Consider the following 22,111-nt stretch of genomic DNA (forward strand, 5'->3'; position numbering starts at 1 on the left):
AGGAAGGAGAGGAAGGAAAATGAGGCCAATGGTGACTTTAAAACAGTTACAGAGTTTAACGGGGCGGCAGGTGGCTTAGTGGTTCAGAGCGTTGTGCCAGTAACCGAAAGGTCGCTGGTTCTAATCCCCGAGCCGACTAGGTGAAAAATCTGTGCCCTTGAGCAAGGCACTTAACCTGAATTGCTCCTGTAAGTGGCTCTGGATAAGAGCGTCTGCTAAAGGACGTAAATGTAATGGCTGTGATAGGAGAAAACTGAGGATGGATCAACAACATGTAGTTACTCCACAATACTAACCTAATGGACAAAGTGAAAACATGCATCCTTTTTGCAACAACCCACTAAAGTAATACTGCAAAAAATGTGGCAAAGCAATTAACTTTTTGTCCTGAATACAAAGTGTTATCATTGGGGCAAATCCAATACAACACATTACTGAGTACCACTCTCCATATTTTCAAGCATGATGGTGGCTGCATCATGGTATGGGTATGCTTGTAATCGTTAAGGACTGGGGAGTTTTTCAGGATAAAAAAGAAATGGTATGGAGCTAAGCACAGGCAAAATCCTACAGAAAGACCTGGTTCAATCTAACACACAAAGCCAAATCTACACTGGAGTTGCTTACCAAGAAGACAGTTTTGACTTAAATTGGCTTGAAAATCTATGGCAAGACCTGAAAATGGCTGTCTAGCAATGATCAACAACCAATTTGACAGAGCTTGAAGAATTTAGAAAATAATAATTGGCAGATATTGTACAATGCAGGTTTGGAAAGCTCTTAGAGACTTACCCAGAAAGACTCACAGCTGTAATCGCCGCCGAAGGTGCTTCTACAAAGTATTGACTCAAGGGTGTGAACAATTATGTAAATCAGACATGTCTGTATTTCAATACATTTTCAAAAAATGTTTAAAAACATGTTTTCACTTTGTCATTATGGGGAAATGTAACAACAACAAAATGTGGAATAATTTAAGAGGTATGAATTCTTTCTGAAGGCACTGTAGTACTCCTGTTAATGAACTGGAATCTAGTTTCTGCGTCTGGTTTATATTACCGCAAACTACAAAACATAAATTATACTGTCTTTGTCATTTTTTCAATAAGACATAGAGGAACACAGCAGTTTCTGGTTTATGTTACTGTCCTGCAATCTCTGTTATGGTTTAAAATAGAGCCCACCTCGAAAGTCTTAGCTCGTGTTGTAGGTTATGTTCCAGGTGGTCCTGGCCTCACTGTTTCTGGGCCAGGGGGCATGAGCTGTGCTGTGCTGACAGAAATAACTAAAATTAATTTGTCGCTTGAAGACTTGGGTTAAAAGTTAGCTTCTCACTAAGGTTTTGTGATGAAATCGCCAAAACAAGTGAGGAGACAGATAGACTTTGTTGTGAAAACAGTCAGACGTGTTCAACAGAAAGAAAACGTTGGTTTCCCGGAAAAATCTGTTACAACGTCACTGTCACCCCATGAGAAATCCTTGCTACTGAAAAAGTTCTCCCCCCCGGGGCTACAATTTTATTTTCGTGTTGGGGAGTGAAATGTGAAATGGGCTGATGATTGCACTGCGTGGGTTTCTGTTGAGTGTGAGGAGCGAGAAAACTGGATGGAAACTGCTCATCCTTACCCCTTCTTAAAACAACTTTAGGAACAAAACAAATTCACAAAAGTTTATTTTCCTCTCTCATCTTGTCCTCAGGCTTGAGGTCTCTTTCCGAATGAATCCGGTTAGAGATTAGCACTGCTGCTGTGTTGCCGTGAAACCCTGCCTGTATAGCTGGGACTCAGCAGCAAGCCTTGACAGGCCATTTCCTCCCGATGCAGAGCTCCACAGAGACGGGGGCTGCGGCCCAAATGGGACCCTATTCCCTATATATAGTGGGCTCTGGTCAAAAGTAGTGCACTAAGTAGGGAACAGGGTGTCATTTGGGACGCAGGCCTGCTTGCACAGAGACAGGGGCAGTGGTAGCACAGCTGAAGGCAGAAAGATAGTAGGGTTCTTCCTTGAGGGAAACAAAGCTCTCTGTTTTAACGGCAGGTGACATCATATAAATAGGACATTTATTCATGATAACATCATGATAACAAGTGTCAGTGTGGTTATTCCCTATATCCAGGTGATGCTGAGAATGTCTCTTAAAAAAACAAAAAAAAACTGATGGGATATACAGTAACTAAAATTGAATATGTTCTTATTTAAATGCTGAGAAATGAATAGAACCGAAATGAAAAGGGATATTTTTTCTCACTAGAATATAAATATGACTAAATAGTAATGTAGTTATGCAATATAAGTGACAGTGATAAAACACAATGTGTATCTGGCTCAGTGGAGTTGTGTTATTCAGTCTTGGTCTAGTAATTCCAATTGGTTCCGATTAGGCTTAGCGGTTGGGTTTGACAGTAAATGTAATTGTTTAAGTTTAAAACTCCAGTTTAACAGCGAGATCGAATTTGAATCAAGTCTCTTCTTCTTCCCTTCCTCTGTTCAGGTGAAGCTGGACCTGGGGTCTGGTGAACGGTTGCTGAGATCAGAGACCAGCCTCCAACTAAACGACCTGGCGTGGCACACTGTTGAGCTCCTCCACGACCGCCACAATGTCACCCTGACCGTGGACCAGCACTCCCTCACCAGCCTCAGGATGCCCGGCCACGGATCTCAGAAGCAGGAGCTCACCATCCAGGACGGGCTGTACGTCGGCGGGTCTGGAGGCCTGGACAAGCTCTACCTACCCAATGACCTAACAGGATTCAGGGGCTGCATGGACAAGGCTGTCTTCAACGAGAACGATATGTTATCGTCATTGAGACCATACGCTGGATTTAAGAGTGTCTATGAGGTTTCTTTGGGCTGTAGTCCCCAGTTCTTTGCCGGCGAGGAGGATCCTGTTAGTTTCTTTAGTTCAAGAGCGTATGTCTCCCTGCCACCCTGGAACATCTCCCACAACCAGCAGGAGGCGCTGTTTGAGTGTGTGGTTCACACCTCGGCTAAAGAAGGGATTGTCTTGTACAACTCGGCCAGACAGGGGGACTTTGTGGCAGTTGAGATCCAAGAGGGGCTGCTGGTGGCCATCGTGGGTAAAGGAGGCACCAAGACGGAACTTAAATCCCTCACCTTTGTCAATGACAGGAACTGGCATTCAGTGAAGCTGTTCTTTACCCCCAAGACCCTCCAGCTGACAGTGGACGAGGAGACGGTGAAGACTAGCATCAGCTCTCGCTCCAAGGGACTCCAGCTGAGAGGGTCGCTGTTTGTGGGGGGCATTGATGACAGCACACGCTCAGAAGTCAGGAAGATGGGTCTAGTGTCTGTGTTGGGAAAGAGAGTCAGAGGAGGTTCTTTTAAGGGCTGTCTGAAGGACATGAAAGTCAATGGGGTCATGATGGGTCTGCCCAATGCTGTAGTCACTAAAGATATCTCGGTGGGCTGCGAACCGGAGAAAGAACCAGAGCCCTCGACCACGATGGGTCCAACTACTATCCCAACTGTCCCCAAGTCCTGGTTCGATCCCACTTCGGTCACCCCCACCCCAGAATTCCCTATGTTCACTCTGGCCAGGGGGCTGGACAAGAGGTACGGGGACAACTTCGTGCTGCTCAGGAACCTTGTAATCCCAGAGGGCGGACGTGGGTCTCTAGAGTCCAAGCACATCAAGGTTCTCCTGGACTTCAAGAAGCTCGGGGTACGCCAGTCTCAGATCATGTTCCGGATCCAGGAGCAGCCGGTGCACGGTCAGATACGACTGGATGTGGACCAGGACCAAGAGGAGAACATCTTCAGCATGCTGGACCTGTGGCACGGCAGGGTGATGTACATCCACGGAGGATCAGAAGACCCAGAAGACTTTTTCACCTTCTCTATCTTCTCTTCCTCCAGGAAGGAGGTTCCCACATACCTGAAGGGGACGAGAAGGTACCGCTACAACATCACAGTGACCCCAACCAATGACGCCCCAGAGCTCAGCCTGCCCCAGGGGAACCTCTTTGTCCTGCTGGAGAATTCTAGAAAACTCCTAACCAAAGAGGTGTTGAAGGCCACAGACATTGACAGCAACCACACGGACCTGGTCTTCTCCATCCTGGGGAACCTGAACGCCGACGCAGGTTACCTGGAGGTGGCAGATAACCCCGACACCGCAGTGACCACATTCTCCCATTCTGATCTGGAGGAAGGGAAGGTGAACTATGTCCACACTGGGGTGAGGAACTCCAGGATTGTGCTGAGGGTCAGTGATGGAGACAAGGTGAGCAACACGGTGGTTCTGAGGATCATGGCCGTAGGGTTGGAGTATAAGATCGCCAACAACACTGGGCTTAAGATCACTCAAGGTGAGGTGGCTGTGATCAGTAACAAGCAACTGGCCATTCAGACCAATGCCGTGAAGCAAGTGGTGGACATCCGATATGATGTTGTCGAGCCCCCTCAGTATGGGGAGCTTCAGAGGCTTCACTCCAGTGGAGAATGGAAGGCCACCGGTTCTTTCTCTCAAAGGCTGCTGGAGAAAGAACGCCTTCGGTACATCAGCACTTTCCAAGAAATCCAGATTGCCAATGCTACGGATTACTTCAAATGCAAGGTCACTGTAGCAGGAAGAGTCAATACTGAGCTGGTCTTTCCAGTCACAGTGAAGTGGGTACATTATAACCTAGTCAGGAACATAATGGCCGATATTGATAAAGTTCGGAAAGTTACGTTGGGCTCACAGTATCTTTATGCCACAGTGGACATTGTGACACTATCCGAGGATGATCTTCACTTCAGAGTTCTCTCCTCGCCGAAGAAAGGAAAACTTCTGCTTGTTAACGAGTTACTGAATAAAAATTCAACTTTCAGCCAAAGAAATGTCACTGATCTAAAGGTACAATACGAACTGGTCGACAGACCATACGAAGACACAAGTGACACGTTTCAATTCCAAGTGTTCTCCAAGCATGCTCAATCACAAAGTTACGATTTCCAGATCTCAATAAAAGCTGACGTCAACAGCGTATTTATAAGAAATGACAAACTATCTATAATGGAGGGAGAGAGTAAACTCATCACAAAGGACGAGTTGTTTGCGGAGACTCTCAGCACCAAGGAGATGTTCTACACCGTCACAAGTAGCCCCAAACACGGGAAGCTAGCACGCATCAACCTGTCCAACTCTAACACCAGTTACAACAACATCCGAACGTTCAGCAACAAGGATCTCTTGGAGGAGCGCGTCGTGTACATCCACGACGACACAGAGACCACTCAGGATCAGTTCACATTCATAGCCTCCACTAGTCTGGAGTTCAAATCATCCGTCACGGACGACGAAGTCGGATCCAAAGAAGGGACGTTCAACATATCCATCCAGCTAGTTAATGACGAAAAGCCGGTGCGCGTTGTCGATAAAGTTTTCCACGTGGTGAGGGACGGGCAGCGGTTGCTAACTCTGGACGATCTCTGTTACCATGACGCAGACTCGGACTTCAGCGACGGGCAGTTGGTCTACACGCGACGGGGAATCCCGATGGGAGACCTGGTTCTGGTGAACGACACCTCTCACAGGTACTTTCTGTTTTGTTTTTGTACATGTTAATGATATAATGTATTATGACTGAGTGGTCCACAATGTTGTTTTTAGTCTTTGATATGTCTTGTCAATTGGCTGGATGAGGAGGCTAGGCTCTGTACCTTTAAGACCACCTGGTGTGTTGTGGGTTGTGGACTACAGGGTTTTCAAACCTCTCCTCTGGGACCCCCAGACGTTCCATGTATTTTATCTATTCCACAGCTAGCACACCTGATTCAACCTGTCAACTAATCATCAAGCCCTTGAATAGGTGAATCAGGAGAACTCAGCAGGGCTACAACAAATTACTGTGAACCGTCTGGACGTCCCAGAAGAGCGCTTTGAAAACCACTGGACCACTGTTGGTTTGTTGTATTGTGGAGTGACACTTTATTAAACTTTCCTAACTCTGACCTCCAGGTTGTTCCAGTTCACCCAGAAGGAGCTGGAAGAGAAGAGGGTGTTGTTCCTCCATCGAGGCGTGAGCTCCGGACGCTTCGTGCTCTTCGTGTCCGACGGGAAACACTTAGTCTCCACTCTGCTGGAGGTCAACGCCCACGACCCTTTCCTGAGACTCGGCAACAACACAGGTATGTGTGTATGTGTATATATTTAATATGTTGTATGCACAGTATTTTCCAATTTATCCTTCACTAAAGCCCCGCCCCACTTGGTTACTGTTGCAACCTCGGACAACATTTTCCCGGGAAGCCCAATTCCCCATTCAACCACTGGCAAAATCCCCTCACAATGATCTCAAACTGTGTTTCTAATACACAATGAAAATGAACACAGACTACCCCTTGCTAATCAGAAACTCTTGGGTATGTTGTCATTACAATTTCTTCACGGGAACCTGGTAAAATTATATTTGGAGTGTAGCTAGACACTGAATGGCTCTGAAGTCAAAAGCTATAACCACTTCTGGAGCTAACTAGTGCTCTCAACTCGTATCCTGATGTTGACAGCAGATGGGAGTGGTATTCATAACATAGCTAACTTAGCTAGCAAACATACATTCTGAGAAAACAAGTTATATTAAGTGGCTTGCTAGCTAGCTTTAGCAACAATTTGATGGTCAATGAGACTGAGAGCTAGCTAACCAGCTGAGCTAGCAAACGTAAAATGTAACAATAGTAACATTTTGGATTTGAAAAATACTCCATCAACAGGCTCTGCATTTCAGAAGTACTCCAGGTGCACTGTTCTATTATTTAGCCATTTAGCCATTTATTTTTTTGAAGGAAACTCTCAGTTGTTGCCATAGCCCTCACTGGCTTTCATGAGATTTAAACTTGAGCTTGTCCGAGGTGTCGGACTCGATGACAGTTGTTATCCGTTGGAGTGTTGCGATTGGTTGCCCAAAATTCCGCAGTGGGGCTTAGCGAAGAGTCAATTGAATCGTTACGTAAAGTGCCTTTGCAGTGTCCAATGTATAGTCAGTCTTGCGCAAGCTGTCCATTATTTTGCCCTTGTGTGAACGAAGACCGCTACGGAAATGTCTGTTGACGTTAGTGTTTTTTTTTTCTGCTACGATTGATTGTTTTCATCCTCAATAATTGTTTATGTCTGTGGCAACTCTATGTATTTTCATTCATTCATTCATTTGTTAATTCATCCATCCATTCATTCATTAATACATTCATTCATCCTTTCATTCATACATCCATTCATTCATTCATTCATTCATTAATACATTAATTCATCCATTAATTAATTAATTCATCCATTCACAGGTCTGTTGGTCCAGAAGGGAAAGGAAGTGACCGTAACCACCGGTAACTTCAGCATCCTCACAAACCTCAATGTCCGTGATGACAGCGAGGTCACCTACAAGGTGTCCGAGCCTCCTAGGAATGGCTGGCTGTATCGCCACGGAAACATCTCAATGGAGTTGTTTACACAGCACGACCTGAAGAAGGGCCTTGTCTCGTATCGCCACGATGACGGCAAGAACCTGGCGGACTGGTTCAGTGTGACGGTTAAGGTTAAAGGTCACGTTCTGAATGCCAGAATCAACGTTAAGGTTTACTTGGAGAGCCATCAGAGGCCCCCTATCCTCCAGCACAACAACACCTTATTGGTGGAGGAGAGCAAGCCTGTGAAGATTGACGAGAGTAGACTGGAGGTATGTATGTTGTCTGGGTTGGGGATGAATTAATGATTGGATGGATGGATGGATACAGTGAGGGGAAAAAAGTATTTGATCCCCTGCTGATTTTGTACGTTTGCCCACTGACAAAGACATGATCAGTCTATAATTTTAATGGTAGGTTTATTTGAACAGTGAGAGACAGAATAACAACAACAAAAATCCAGAAAGAACGCATGTCAAAAATGTTATAAATTGATTTACATTTTAATGAGGGAAATAAGTATTTGACCCCCCCTCTCAATCAGAAAGATTTCTGGCTCCCAGGTGTCTTGGTGTCAATTGGTAACACACTATGCCGTGAAGGACTGAAATCCTGCAGCGCCCGCAAGGTCCCCCTGCTCAAGAAAGCACATATACATACCCATCTGAAGTTTGCCAATGAACATCTGAATGATTCAGAGGAGAACTGGGTGAAAGCGTTGTGGTCAGATGAGACCAAAATGCAGCTCTTTGGCATCAACTCAACTCGCCGTGTTTGGAGGAGGAGGAATGCTGACTATGACCCCAAGAACACCATCCCCACCGTCAAACATGGAGGTGGAATCATTATGCTTTGGGGGTGTTTTTCTGCTAAGGGGACAGGACAACTTCACCGCATCAAAGGGACGATGGACGGGGCCATGTACCGTCAAATCTTGGGTGAGAACCTCCTTCCCTCAGCCAGGGCATTGAAAATGGGTCGTGGATGGGTATTCCAGCATGACAATGACCCAAAACACACGGCCAGGAGTGGCTTAAGAAGAAGCACATTAAGGTCCTGGAGTGGCCTAGCCAGTCTCCAGACCTTAATCCCATAGAAAATCTGTGGAGGGAGCTGAAAGTTCGAGTTGCCAAACGTCAGCCTCGAAACCTTAATGACTTGGAGAAGATCTGCAAAGAGGAGTGGAACAAAATCCCTCCTGAGATGTGTGCAAACCTGGTGGCCAACTACAAGAAACGTCTGACCTGTGTGATTGCCAACAAGGGTTTTGCCACCAAGTACTAAGTCATATGTTTTGCAGAGGGGTCAAATACTTATTTCCCTCATTAAAATGCATATCAATTTATAACATTTTTGACATGCGTTTATCTGGATTTTTTTGTTGCTATTCTGTCTCTCACTGTTCAAATAAACCTACCATTAAAATTATAGACTGATCATGTCTTTGTCAGTGGGCAAACATACAAAATCAGCAGGGGATCAAATACCCTATTTCCCTCACTGTAAATTATTGATTGTATGGATGAATGAATGATTGTATGGATGGGTGGATGAATGGCTGAATGATTGCATGGATGAATGGATGGATGAATTATTGATTGACTGGATGGATGAATGAATGGATGAATGATTGGATGGATGAGTGGCTGGATGGATGATTTATTGATTGGATGGATGGATGAATGATTGGATGGGTGAATGAATTCATGAATGAATAAGTAACTGGGTTGGGATGGGATGTGGTAGTGATTGACGTAGATTAGAATATATTTGTGTATTGTTTAGCATATTTCTACACAGATTGATCATTTGATATTTGCGTATGTCAGTATTAGTTCAAGTTCTTCAGTATGACATTTATTCTAACTCCTGAGCTTGAGTCAAGTCGAGTAACACGTCAAACTTGAAACATGATGCCAAGTGACACACCAAACATTAACTAACCAGTTTAGACATCAAACATCTCAGAGGTCAAAAAGGCACCGTATTCCCTATGGGGCCTTGGTCTAAAGTAGTGCACTATATAGGGAATAGGGTGCCATTCTCTGGTCTAAAGTAGTGCACTATATAGGGAATAGGGTGCCATTCTCTGGTCTAAAGTAGTGCACTATATAGGGAATAGGGTGCCATTCTCTGGTCTAAAGTAGTGCACTATATAGGGAATAGGGTGCCATTCTCTGATCTAAAGTAGTGCACTATATAGGGAATAGGGTGCCATTCTCTGGTCTAAAGTAGTGCACTATATAGGGAATAGGGTGCTCTGGTCTTAAGTAGTGCACTATATAGGGAATAGGGTGCCATTTGGAACGCAACCAGACTTGACAGTATAAGCCTCTGTCCACTGTATCTAGCCTCCAACCTCTGCCTGTCTGTCTGCCTGCCTGCCTGCCTGCCTGTCTGTCTGTCTGTCTGTCTGTCTGTCTGTCTGTCTGTCTGTCTGTCTGTTCCAGGTGACCCACGAGGACAACCTGCCGTCTGAGATTGTATTTACAGTGAAGGTGGCTCCACTACACGGGTTCCTGCGGTGCTTCGTGGAGGCTGAGGAGCAGTACGTTGGAACTGAACAGACCCCCGTCCAGACCTTCTCCCAGGAAGACGTCAACGCCGGCAACGTCCAGTACATGCAGACAGCCCCCGGCCAGGTCTGTTGGTCTGTCTGTTTGTCCTTCTGTATTTGGACTTGAGACAGAAAGACAGGAAAGTAAAGAAGACAATGTGGGAAGGGTGAGGGCTGACATGCAGACAGACAGACCCTGGCCAGGTCTTCCACTAACAAGACAGACAGACAGACAGACCCTGGCCAGGTCTTCCACCAACAAGACAGACAGACAGACCCTGGCCAGGTCTTCCACTAACAAGACAGGCATACAGACAGACAGACCCTGGCCAGGTCTCCCACTAACAAGACAGGCATACAGACAGACAGACCCTGGCCAGGTCTTCCACCAACAAGACAGACAGACAGACCCTGGCCAGGTCTCCCACTAACAAGACAGACAGACAGACCCTGGCCAGGTCTTCCACCAACAAGACAGACAGACAGACCCTGGCCTGGTCTTCCACCAACAAGACAGGCATACAGACAGACAGACCCTGTCCAGGTCTCCCACTAACAAGACAGGCATACAGACAGACAGACCCTGTCCAGGTCTTCCACCAACAAGACAGACATACAGACCCTGGCCAGGTCTTCCACCAAAAAAGAGACAGGAAGTAGGGATGGCGGTGTGTGTTAGAAGGGTGAGGGCAGTACCCATTAGACTAGACCAGACTACCCCAGGCCACTGCACTGGTCTTTACAGGGTTGGGGTCAATTCCAGTCATTTCAGAAAGTAAACAAAATTCCAATTGTTCTTAATTAAAAAGCATTGAAGAGAATTATAATTGTAATTTCAGTGTATTTCCTGAATTGACTGGAATTTTAAAGGACTGGTAAATGAGTAAAAGGTCAAAGTAAAACTCTCTTCCTCCTGTTTAGGTCAATGACACATTCCTATTGGACGTCTCCAACGGTGTCACAGAGGTCAACAGTATCAGGATGTCCGTGGACATAATCCCCCGCCTCATCCCTCTCCAGGTATTGTTGTTGATATTGTTGTAGAATTATTGTATCGTATTGTAGAATTATTGTGCGATCATACATTTTATGTACGTTTGTAAATTGGTGTATAATTCATCCATACCACTACAGGTGTCCAATTTCACCCTGAGAGAGGGCGGGTCCAAGGCCTTGACCCAGGAAGTGCTCAGGGTCACCAACCGACACTTCTCTGGCCTCAACTTCCAATATATTCTGACTGAGCCGCCACAGAACGGATACATAGAACATTCACGTAACCCCGGTGCTCCTGTGCTGTCTTTCACCAGACGCCAGGTAATGCTCTGTTGTTCTCTCTTTCTGTCACGTTGAACAAGGAGACATTCAAATACTGTAAATTGTAATTCTCCAATGATTTTACATATTTCGATTGTTTTAGCGGATGATATCAGACAAGAAAATATATTTATACACAACCTAAAAAAAATAAAATAATATATGAGTACTTCAGGATCCTTGGTTTAGTTTAGATGATCTGGAGTGATCAATCTAATACCACATTATAAGCAATTCATAGACACTTATAACAAGTCTTATAATGCGTTATGACAGCTTCATAATGCATTATACCTGTATGCCTTAAGTAAAATGTTACCTCTAACTTCTTCACCTCGTGATTTTTCATAGACACTCAAAGACACCTTACATTAATATACACCTTACTGTATATATATTTTCTGTTGTATTTTTGACTTTATGTTTTGTTTTACCCCATATGTAACTCTGTGTTGTTTTTATCGCACTGCTTTGCTTTATCTTGGCCAGGTCGCAGTTGTAAATGAGAACTTGTTCTCAACTGGCTTACCTGGTTAAATAAAGGTGAAATAAAAAAATAATAAAATAAAATAAAAATAACATTAAAATCAAAGTTTCTAACTCCATTTTGACCCTCATGCCCCTCAAGGTGGAGCAGGGGTTCATCTACTACATCCATGACAGCAGTGAGACGTTAGAAGACAACTTCACTGTGGTGGCCAACGACACAGGCCTGAGGAAGCAGAGCTCTCCCTGCACCGCGTACATCCAGGTTACAGCCGTCAACGACCAGCCTCCAGTCATCACTGCCAACAGGGTCCTCAGGGTGAGTCCTCCAGTCATCACTGACCAACAGGGTCCTCAGGGTGAGTCCTCCAGTCATCACAGACCAACACGGTCCTCAGGGTGAGTCCTCCAGTCATCACAGACCAACACGGTCCTCAGGGTGAGTCCTCCAGTCATCACTGACCAACAGGGTCCTCAGGGTGAGTCCTCCAGTCATCACTGACCAACAGGGTCCTCAGGGTGAGTCCTCCAGTCATCACTGACCAACAGGGTCCTCAGGGTGAGTCCTCCAGTCATCACAGACCAACACGGTCCTCAGGGTGAGTCCTCCAGTCATCACTGACCAACAGGGTCCTCGGGGTGAGTCCTCCAGTCATCACTGACCAACACGGTCCTCAGGGTGAGTCCTCCAGTCATCACAGACCAACACGGTTCTCAGGGTGAGTCCTCCAGTCATCACAGACCAACAGGGTCCTCAGGGTGAGTCCTCCAGTCATCACAGACCAACACGGTCCTCAGGGTGAGTCCTCCAGTCATCACTGACCAACACGGTCCTCAGGGTGAGTCCTCCAGTCATCACAGACCAACAGGGTCCTCAGGGTGAGTCCTCCAGTCATCACAGACCAACAGGGTCCTCAGGGTGAGTCCTCCAGTCATCACTGACCAACACGGTCCTCAGGGTGAGTCCTCCAGTCATCACAGACCAACACGGTACTCAGGGTGAGTCCTCCAGTCATCACTGACCAACAGGGTCCTCAGGGTGAGTCCTCCAGTCATCACTGACCAACACGGTCCTCAGGGTGAGTCCTCCAGTCATCACTGACCAACAGGGTCCTCAGGGTGAGTCCTCCAGTCATCACAGACCAACAGGGTCCTCAGGGAGTGGTGTGAGATGATCGGGATATATTTAGTCAACCCTGGCTGTGTCTCGAATGGCACTCTATTCCCTACATAGTGCACTACTTTTGACCAGAGCCCTATGTCAAAAGTAGTGCACTATATAGGGAATAGTGTGCCATTCTCTGGTCTAAAGTAGTGCACTATATAGGGAATAGGGTGCCCTTTGGGATGCGGCCTGACTGGCGGCTGGGTGGCTCTGGCAGTTCGTCTCTGGCACCGAGTCAACGTTCATTCAATATGCTTCATGATGTGGGCAGGCAGGCAGTGTTGGGACTGGGCTGGGGGAGGCTAAGGCTGGCTGGGGGAGGCTAGTGGTAAGGTATGCCAGCTATGTGGAGGAGGATCCCAAAACAGACTGTCTGTGATGCCCAGCAGCTTTCTTACTCACTGGGAAGACAACATTGTAAAAGGATAGTGCAGTGAACTGGAATAAGTCTATTTAAAGGTTGGGAAATGGAAACAGTCGTGTTTCTATTTGAATCAAGGAGGTGACTAGTAGACGAGATCATCTGGAGCATAAATAACGGAGTTTCAGTTAAATTAGTTGTGGAGTTTAACTTCCGGAAGAGAGTGCAGTTGAAATAGTCCAATGGAAATGAACCCGATAAAATAAACGACATATCAACAGTCTAGGTCACTGGATTAATTCTGTTGGTTCCTAGCCTACATCTTATATAACTCAAATCATATATAACCTGTCCTATAGGACTGGTGGTAGGACAGGGCCTGTCCTATAGGACTGCTGGCACTGAGCACCCTATTCCCAATAGGGCTTTGGTCTAAAGTAGTGCACTATAAAAGGTTTGGTGTGCCATTTAGGACGAAGACATGGCGTCCTGCAGTATAGCTGTCTGTCCATCTGCTAGCTCGTTATAGACACGCCACGGGAGGCTGGCGGCACCTTTAATTGGGGAGGACGGGCTCGCGGTAATAACTGGAGCGGAATCAGTGGAATGGCATCAAATGTATATCAAACACAGGGTTTCCAGCTGTTTGATGCCAGTCCATTAGCGCCGTTCCAGGACGTTATTATGAGCTGTCCTCCCCTCAGCAGCCTCCTGTGTGACACGCTCAGTTGAGTGACTGGAGACGTGTGTGTGTGTGTGTGTGTGTGTGTGTGTGTGTGTGTGTGTGTGTGTGGCTGTGCTAATGTGTAGTTGGGCTGAATTCCAGCTGTTCAAGGTGATTGAAGTACCAGCAAGTAGAGTTTTGTTTTGTTCTCGTTAGTGCTTTACCCTGAATGCCACACATCCCTCTAAGCTCTTCTCTTGCTTCAGACCCTCTAATTGAAAGACGGGGCTTCCCTTCCTTCCACACACCGTGGCTGCATCTCAAATGGCACCCTATTCCCTATGTAGTGCACTACTTTAGACCAGAGAATGGCACCCTATTCCCTATATAGTGCACTACTTTAGACCAAAACCCTATGGGCCCTGGTCTCTTCTCACACCTTCGGTATACGGGCCCCTGGTCAAAAGTAGTGCACTATATAGGGAATAGGGTGCCATTCTCTGGTCTAAAGTAGTGCACTATATAGGGAATAGGGTGCCATTCTCTGGTCTAAAGCAGTGCACTATATAGGGAATAGGGTGCCATTCTCTGGTCTAAAGTAGTGCACTATATAGGGAATAGGGTGCCATTCTCTGGTCTAAAGTAGTGCACTATATAGGGAATAGGGTGCCATTCTCTGGTCTAAAGTAGTGCACTATATAGGGAATAGGGTGCCATTCTCTGGTCTAAAGTAGTGCACTATATAGGGAATAGTGTGCCATTCTCTGGTCTAAAGTAGTGCACTATATAGGGAATAGGGTGCCATTCTCTGGTCTAAAGTAGTGCACTATATAGGGAATAGTGTGCCATTCTCTGGTCTAAAGTAGTGCACTATATAGGGAATAGGGTGCCATTTGGGACAAGAGTGTTCTAGACAGGTTTTCTCTTCTAGTCATAGTTCAAGCCTTTAATCTTAGAGCAATATAGATCGATTGTCAAACATCTCATAACATTGATTTAAAGAATAATTTCCATCCAGTAAGACTGTCAGATGCATGATATACATTTAAGTATGTTATATCTTCCATGATAAGCCTCTGATCAAGGTTATATGTGTTGTCGGATTGTTGTAGCTCGGACATAGTGGTAATACGTCTACATTTAAAAAACGTAGTATTTAATATTGAAGTTGGATCCGTGATCTGGTAGACACAGAGACTGGGCTCACAACAGACAACAGACCCATACGTAAAAAATGTATGCACACATGACTGTAAGTCGCTTTGGATAAAAGCGTCTGCTAAATGGCATATTATTATTATTACTATTATTATTGTTATTATGTCTTTCAAGTATTGGGGATGTCCACAAGGTGGCGCTCTGTAACCACTTTACTCACACTATGGTTTTACTGTGAGTCCCTCTACACAAGTTCTGGAGTTACTGTTTGAAATTAAATAGTGATATTACTTTAAATAAGTTCGACAATAACTAAATAAATGACTCTGCTTTGAGAACAATGGACACAAGTGGACCCGGAATTCTAATTTTCTTGAGAAAAGAGAAGTAACGCATTTTGGGTTAACTTTTTTTTCTGAACTCCAAGCACAGATAGGACACATGGACATTAATTTCCCTTAGTCATTAATCATGCAAACGCATTAATTTTTTTATTGTGACACAGTGTCAGTGAGATTCAAACCTACGATCTTCTGTTCTCTATCACTGGAATTAGTTCACTGCGCCACCAGGATGGAGCTAAGCTTGACGTGTTCTTTAACACGTACAAAGCTGTTCGTTTGAGTCTATTCAAACAGACTCCATTTCAAAGAAAACAAGAACTCATTAAGACCAGGTGTGTCCAATTAGTGGGCGCGGCCAACACACCTGAACACACTTAACAAGATAGAGGCTAGAGAAATGTATATGTTTTTAAATAAAGCAATTGTACACGAGGGCGTGCTTAAACGAGGCCGAGTCGAGCCAAACCAAATGTTAGGCTAAAAGCAAGGGGAAATAATGTCTAGATGCTTTTTACAGTGAAGATCAAGTTAATGAATTGGCTAGTGGGCAGTGGTGTAAAGTAATTAAGTAAAAAATACTTTAAAGTACTACTTAAGTACTTAAGTTTTCTGTACTTTACTTTAATAATTATATTTTTGACAACTTTTACTTCACTACATTCCTAAAGAAAATAATGTACTTTTTACTCCATACATTTTCCCTGACACCCAAAAGGACTCGTTACATTTTGACAGGAAAATGGTACCATTCACGCACTTATGAAGAGAACATCCCTGGTCATCCCTACTGCCTCTGATCTGGCGGACTCACTAAACACAAATGTTTTGTTTGTAAATGATGTCTGAGTGTTGGAGCGTGCCCCTGGCTATCCGCAAATAAATAAATAAACAAGAAAATGGTGCCGTCAGGTTTGCTTAATATAAGGAATTTTTAATAATTAATTATTTTACTTTTACTTTTGATACTTAAGTATATTTAAAACCAAATACTTTTAGACTTTCACTCAAGTAGTATTTTACTGGGTGACTTTCACTTTTACTTGAGTCATTTTCTATTAAGGTATCTTTCCTTTTATTCAAGTATGACTTATGAGTACTTTTTCCAACACTGCAAGTGGGAAACTCAGAGCTTATTATACGAGTTTCCAAGTCAGAAATGTCAAGAGTTTCAGAGTTCCGAGTTGTCTTAAAAGCGGTATTAGTCCTGACATGAAAAGACAAACTACAGGTCAGAGGACAGTCCAGTGTTAATTACAGCTGTTAGTGCTGTTTCAAATACCCCTTAGGTGCACTAAGCAGGCTTCACTTACTAACTTGCTTCCAACAACAGTTGGGTCTCGGCTGGGTTACAGTAAAGCCCTTTGTGACAAATGTTGTTGTGAAGAGGGCTTTTAATCGACCAATTAAAAAATATGTTGAAAACAAAAGGCCTTTTAAATGTGATTGATTTGGTTGTCTCCTCAGGTGTGGATTTTGGTCAGTGATGGATATAATGATTTGATTGGTTGCCTCCTCAGGTGTGTGAGTGATTTGATTGGTTTGTCTCTCCAGGTGTGGGTGGGGTCAGTCACAGAGATCCTCCCTGAGGACCTGAATGCCCAGGATGAGGACACGCCCCCTGAGGAGCTGCAGGTGATAGTGACTCCGCCCTCTAATGGCCACCTGGCGCTGAAGAGCGCCCCCTCCAGGCCGCTCCTGAACTTCACCCTGAAACACATCCATCTGGGACAGCTGCTGTTCGTCCACAGTGGTAAGACCTGATCCTAAACCTGTAACAAACTTAGCCTTCTAGTGGAATTGGATGTAGCAGTAGATACCAGAGGGGTATACTATAGTAGTTGGATGTAGTACATGTAGAACCCTCTGTGGAAAGGGTTCCACCTGGAACCAAAAGGGTTCCACCTGGAATCCAAAAGGGTTCTACCTGGAACCCAAAAGGGTTCTACCTGGAACCAAAAAGTGTTTATTTTTTATTTTTTTTAGGTCATTTAGCAGACGCTCTTATCCAGAGCGACTTACAGGAGCAATTAGGGTTAAGTGCCTTGCTCAAGGGCACATCAACAGATTTTTCACCTAGTTGGCTCAGGGATTAGAACCAGCGACCTTTTGGTTACTGGCACAATGCTCTTAACAACTGAGCTACCTGCCGTGTTCTCCTATGGGGGACAAGCGAAGAACCCTTTTACGTTCTAGATAGCACCTTTTTTTCTAAAAGTGTAGGATCATGTCCCCCCCCCCTGTACACATAATCTTATTCATTATGATCTAAAAGGCTAAACTGATTCTAGATCATTACTCTTACTCTGAGATGTTTGATAACTACGGGCCCATGAAGCCTATTGTCTTGGGGCAGAAGGTAATCAGTGCTGTTTGTTTGTGTTGTTCCCACTAAAAGGTGCCATGTCTGGAGGGTTCAACTTCCAGGTGAACGACGGAGTAAACTTTGCCCCCCGCCAGATCTTCAGCATCACAGCCAGCGCCCTGGTCCTCAGCCTGGAGATCAACAGACCTCTCAAGGTGTTCCCAGGTAACTAACTCCTCCCTTTATAGAGGTAGTTCCTCCCCTTAACTAGCTCCTCACCCCTCCCTGGTAACCCAGGCCCTTAATCAGGTAGCTTCTCCCCTTAGCAACGTGAGGTGCATTTGTACTGAACGACACGTTTCCCCCAAAAAAATGTTCTCGTATGTTCTTGAACAGGCTTTGAGGTACGTTTTGCTCCTGTTTGGTGGGTGTGGCGAGGTGTGTGGTTTGAAGCAATGAGTGACGTATTTAAAGAGAAGTGGCCATGCTGAAAGCGGTCCCCAACTGGTCGTTCAGTACAGACCGTGTCCGTTCCATTGAACGTTCCGGAATGTAAAAACGTACTGAACGAAGCTCTGGTACTCAATCTGTAGAACAACAGACCCTTCAAGGTGTTCCCAGCACTGGAGGATGGTGGGAGGAGCTATGGAAGGACGTGCTCATTGTAATGGCTGGAATGGACTAACCGGGTAACCCACAGTAACCCCTCCTTTAGATAGATAGTTCTACTGCATTTGCCCAATCACAAATGGACTCCTAGCCTCTACCCCCTATGCACTGGTAGATATGTGAAAGGCAGTGGAGGGCTCCTCAGAGGGGGAAGGGGAGGACCATCCTCAGTGAATTTAATAAGAATAGGTGTAGCCGGAGGACAGTTAGCTTCTGTCCTCCTCTGGGTACATTGACTTCAATACAAAACCTAGGAGGCTCATGGTTTCTCACCCCCTTCCATAGACTTACACAGTAATTGTGACAACTTCCGGAGGACGTCCTCCAACCTATCAGAGCTGACATGTTGTCCACCCAACCAAAGGATCAGAGAATGAATCTAGTACTGAAAGCATAAGCTACAGCTAGCACTGCACTGCAGTGCATAAAATGTGGTGAGTAGTTGACTCAAAGAGAGAGAAAGACAATAGTTGAACAGTTTTAAAACAAATGCATTTCTTCCTAAATTAAGGAGAAGCAAGAGAGAGAGAGAGAGAGAGAGAGAGAGAGAGAGAGAGAGAGAGAGAGAGAGAGAGAGAGAGAGAGAGAGAGAGCTAGCTATATTTCGTAGTATATATTTTTTTCATTTTCACTTACTTAGCTAGCATCGGAATGCAGCTGAACATACCTGCATTTGTCCAATAGAAAACAATCGTTTGTTGGACTGCTAGATGCAGGCAAGAGTGTGCAATGCGGTATTGAATGTGTCACGGTCTGTCACCCTTGATTACTCAAAATTCTCTCGACCTGTGCTCCTACGTTATAAACTTTAATTCGTAGGCTAGGTTGTAGCCAACCTCATGATGGGTACAGGGAACATTAGAGTATTATGTAGTAGCCTAAACCTATTGATGTTATGTTGAGCTGGGTAAAAAAAAAGAAAATCCTCCCTCTTCTTAAACGGCACCGAACGCCACTGGGTTGAAATGACTAAATAGATTAATCAGATCTTTTTTTAGAATGTGTATAAATTGAACTTCCTCATTCTGGTCAAATGCTATGATCTGTGACTGGTTAGGTTTCAGACAGGAAACCTACCATTTGACCAATATAGTGATTTTCTCAGTAACTTCACTTAGTCTCATGTATTGCTAAATACAGAAGATGGTTGGTAGCATCTGTATACGAGTCTGTCAAGTATAAAACCACAGTTCCTTCATTGCGTTCTATAAACTGTTCTGAAAAGATTAACTGAACATCTCTCTCTCTCTCTCTCTCTCTCTCTCATCTCCTCTCTCTCTCTCTCTCTCTCTCTCTCTCTCTCTCTCTCTCATCTCTCTCCTCTCTCTCTCTCTCCTCTCTCTCTCTTCTATCTCTCTCTCTCTCTCCTCTCTCTCTCATCTCTCTCTCTCTCTCTCTCTCTTCTCTCTCTCTCTCTCTCTCTCTCTCTCTCTCTCTCTCTCTCTCTCTCTCTCTCTCTCTCTCTCTCTCTCTCTCTCTCTCTCTCTCTCTCTCTCTCTCTCTCTCTCTCTCTCTCTCTCTCTCTCTCTCTCTCTCTCTCTCTCATCTCTCTCTCTCTCTCTCTCTCTCATTTATTATGGATCCCATTAGTTCCTGCCAGGGCAGCAGCTACTCTTCCTGGGGTCCAGCAAAAATTAAGGCAGTTATATACAATTTCAAAACATTACAATACTTTCATAACAGATTTCACAACACATTAAGTGTGTGCCGTCAGGCCCCTACTCAACTACTACATATCTATAACACAAAATCCATGTGTGTGTATAGAGCGTATGTTATCATGTGTGTCTGTGCCTGTTTGTGTCTCTTGTTTTTTTCTTCTGTTTTTTTAAATCAAATTTTACTGCTTGCATGAATTACTTGACGTGGAATAGAGTTCCATGTATTCCTGGCTCTGTGTAGTACTGTGCACCTCCCATAGTCTGTTCTGGACTTGGGGACTGTGAAGAGACCTCTGGTGGCATGTCTTGTGGGGTATGCATGGGTGTCCGAGCTGTGTGCTAGTAGTTTAAACATACAGTTTGGTGCGTTCAACATTTCAATACTTCTCACAAATACAAGTAGGGATGAATTCAATCTCTCCTCCACTTTGAGCCAGGAGAGATTAACATGCATGTAATTGATGTTAGCTCTCCGTGTACATTTAAGGGCCAGCTGTGCTGCCCTGTTCTGCTCTAATTGTAAGTCCCTCTTTGTGGCACCTGACCACACGATTGGACAATAGTTCAGCTGCGACAAAACTAGGGCTCAAGCCTGTAGGACCTGCCTTGTTGATAGTGTTGTTAAGAAGGCAGAGCAGTGCTTTATTATAGACAGACTTCTCCCATTTTAGTTGCATCAACATGTTTTTAACCATGACAGATTACAATCCAGGGTTACTCCAAGCAGTTTAGTCTCCTCAACTTTCTCAATTTCCACATTATTCATTACAAGATTTAGTTGAGGTTTAGGGTTAAATGAATGTCCCAAATACAATGCTTTTAGTTTTTTTAATATTTAGGACTAACTTATTCCTTTCCACCCATTCTGAAACTGACTTCAGCTCTTTGTTAAGCGTTGCAGTGATTATATTTGCTGTGGTAGCTGACGTGTATAGTGTTGAGATCATCCGCATACATAGACACACAGGCTTTACTCAGAGCAGTGGCAGGTCATTAGTAAAGATTGAAAAAAGTTAGGGGCCTAGACGGTGGGGAATTCCTGATTCTACCTGGATTATGTTGGAGAGGCTTCCATTAAAGAACACCCCTCTGTGTTCTGTTAGACAGGTAACTCTTTATCCACAATATAGCAGGGGGTGTAAAGCCATAACACATACGTTTTTCCAGCAGCAGACTATGATCGATAATGTCAAAAGCCGCACTGAAGTCTATCAGCTCCCACAATCTTTGTATTATCCATTTCTCTCAGCCAATCATGAGTCATTTGTGTAAGTGCCGTACACATTGAATGCCCTTCCCTATAAGCATGCTGTAAAATAGCATTGTATCTGATCAAACACAATTTTTTCCAATAGTTTACCAAGGTTGGTAACAGGCTGATTGGTCGGCTGTTTGAGCCAGTAAAGGGGGCTTTACTATTCTTAGGTAGTGGAATGACTTTTGCTTCCCTCCAAGCCTGAGGGGCACACACTTTCTAGTAGGCTTAGATTGAAGATATGGCAAATAGGAGTGGCAATATCGTCCGCTATTATCCTCAGTAATTTTCCATCCAAGTTGTCAGACCCCGGTGGCTTGTCATTGTTGATAGACAACAATAACTTTTTTTCACCCCTTCCACACTCACTTTACGGAATTCAAAATTACAACGCTTGCCTTTCATAATTTGGTCAGTTATGCATGTATGTGTAGGTTCAGAATTTGTTGTTGGCATGTCATGCCTAAGTTTGCTAACCTGGCTAATGGAAACATAATTAAAGCAGTTTTTTGATGAATGAGCCTTCTGATTCAATGAAAGACGGAGCCGAGTTTGCCTTTTTGCCCAAAATTTCATTTAAGGTGCTCCAAAGCTTTTTACTATCATTCCTTATGTCATTTATCTTTGTTTCATAGTACAGTTTCTTCTTCTTTTTGTTCAGTTTAGTCACATGAATTTGCAGTACGTTTGCCAATCATCTGAGCAGCCAGACTTATTTTTGCCATTCCTTTTGCCTCATCCCTCTCAACCATACCATTTTTCAATTCTTCTTCA

The 22,111-nt window shown here is 44.5% G+C and overlaps 1 protein-coding gene across 1 annotated transcript in view; it reads left to right on the forward strand.

Moving 5' to 3' along the window:
• Positions 1 to 1,717: 1,717 nt before the first annotated feature.
• cspg4ba (chondroitin sulfate proteoglycan 4ba) overlaps positions 1,718 to 22,111 on the forward strand; it is a gene marked incomplete at its 5' end in the record, with an annotated part of 45,279 nt that continues 24,885 nt past the window's right edge. The window contains 10 exons of the mRNA XM_084177376.1: positions 1,718 to 1,726; positions 2,492 to 5,538; positions 5,963 to 6,132; positions 7,279 to 7,670; positions 9,849 to 10,040; positions 10,877 to 10,975; positions 11,090 to 11,272; positions 11,901 to 12,077; positions 17,002 to 17,200; positions 17,846 to 17,977. Of these exons, the coding sequence (XP_084033502.1) occupies positions 1,718 to 1,726; positions 2,492 to 5,538; positions 5,963 to 6,132; positions 7,279 to 7,670; positions 9,849 to 10,040; positions 10,877 to 10,975; positions 11,090 to 11,272; positions 11,901 to 12,077; positions 17,002 to 17,200; positions 17,846 to 17,977 (4,600 nt within the window). The remainder of the gene's footprint in view (positions 1,727 to 2,491; positions 5,539 to 5,962; positions 6,133 to 7,278; positions 7,671 to 9,848; positions 10,041 to 10,876; positions 10,976 to 11,089; positions 11,273 to 11,900; positions 12,078 to 17,001; positions 17,201 to 17,845; positions 17,978 to 22,111) is intronic.

Source organism: Coregonus lavaretus (assembly GCF_964263955.1).
Source record: "Coregonus lavaretus genome assembly, chromosome: 14".
NCBI lineage: Eukaryota > Metazoa > Chordata > Actinopteri > Salmoniformes > Salmonidae > Coregonus > Coregonus lavaretus.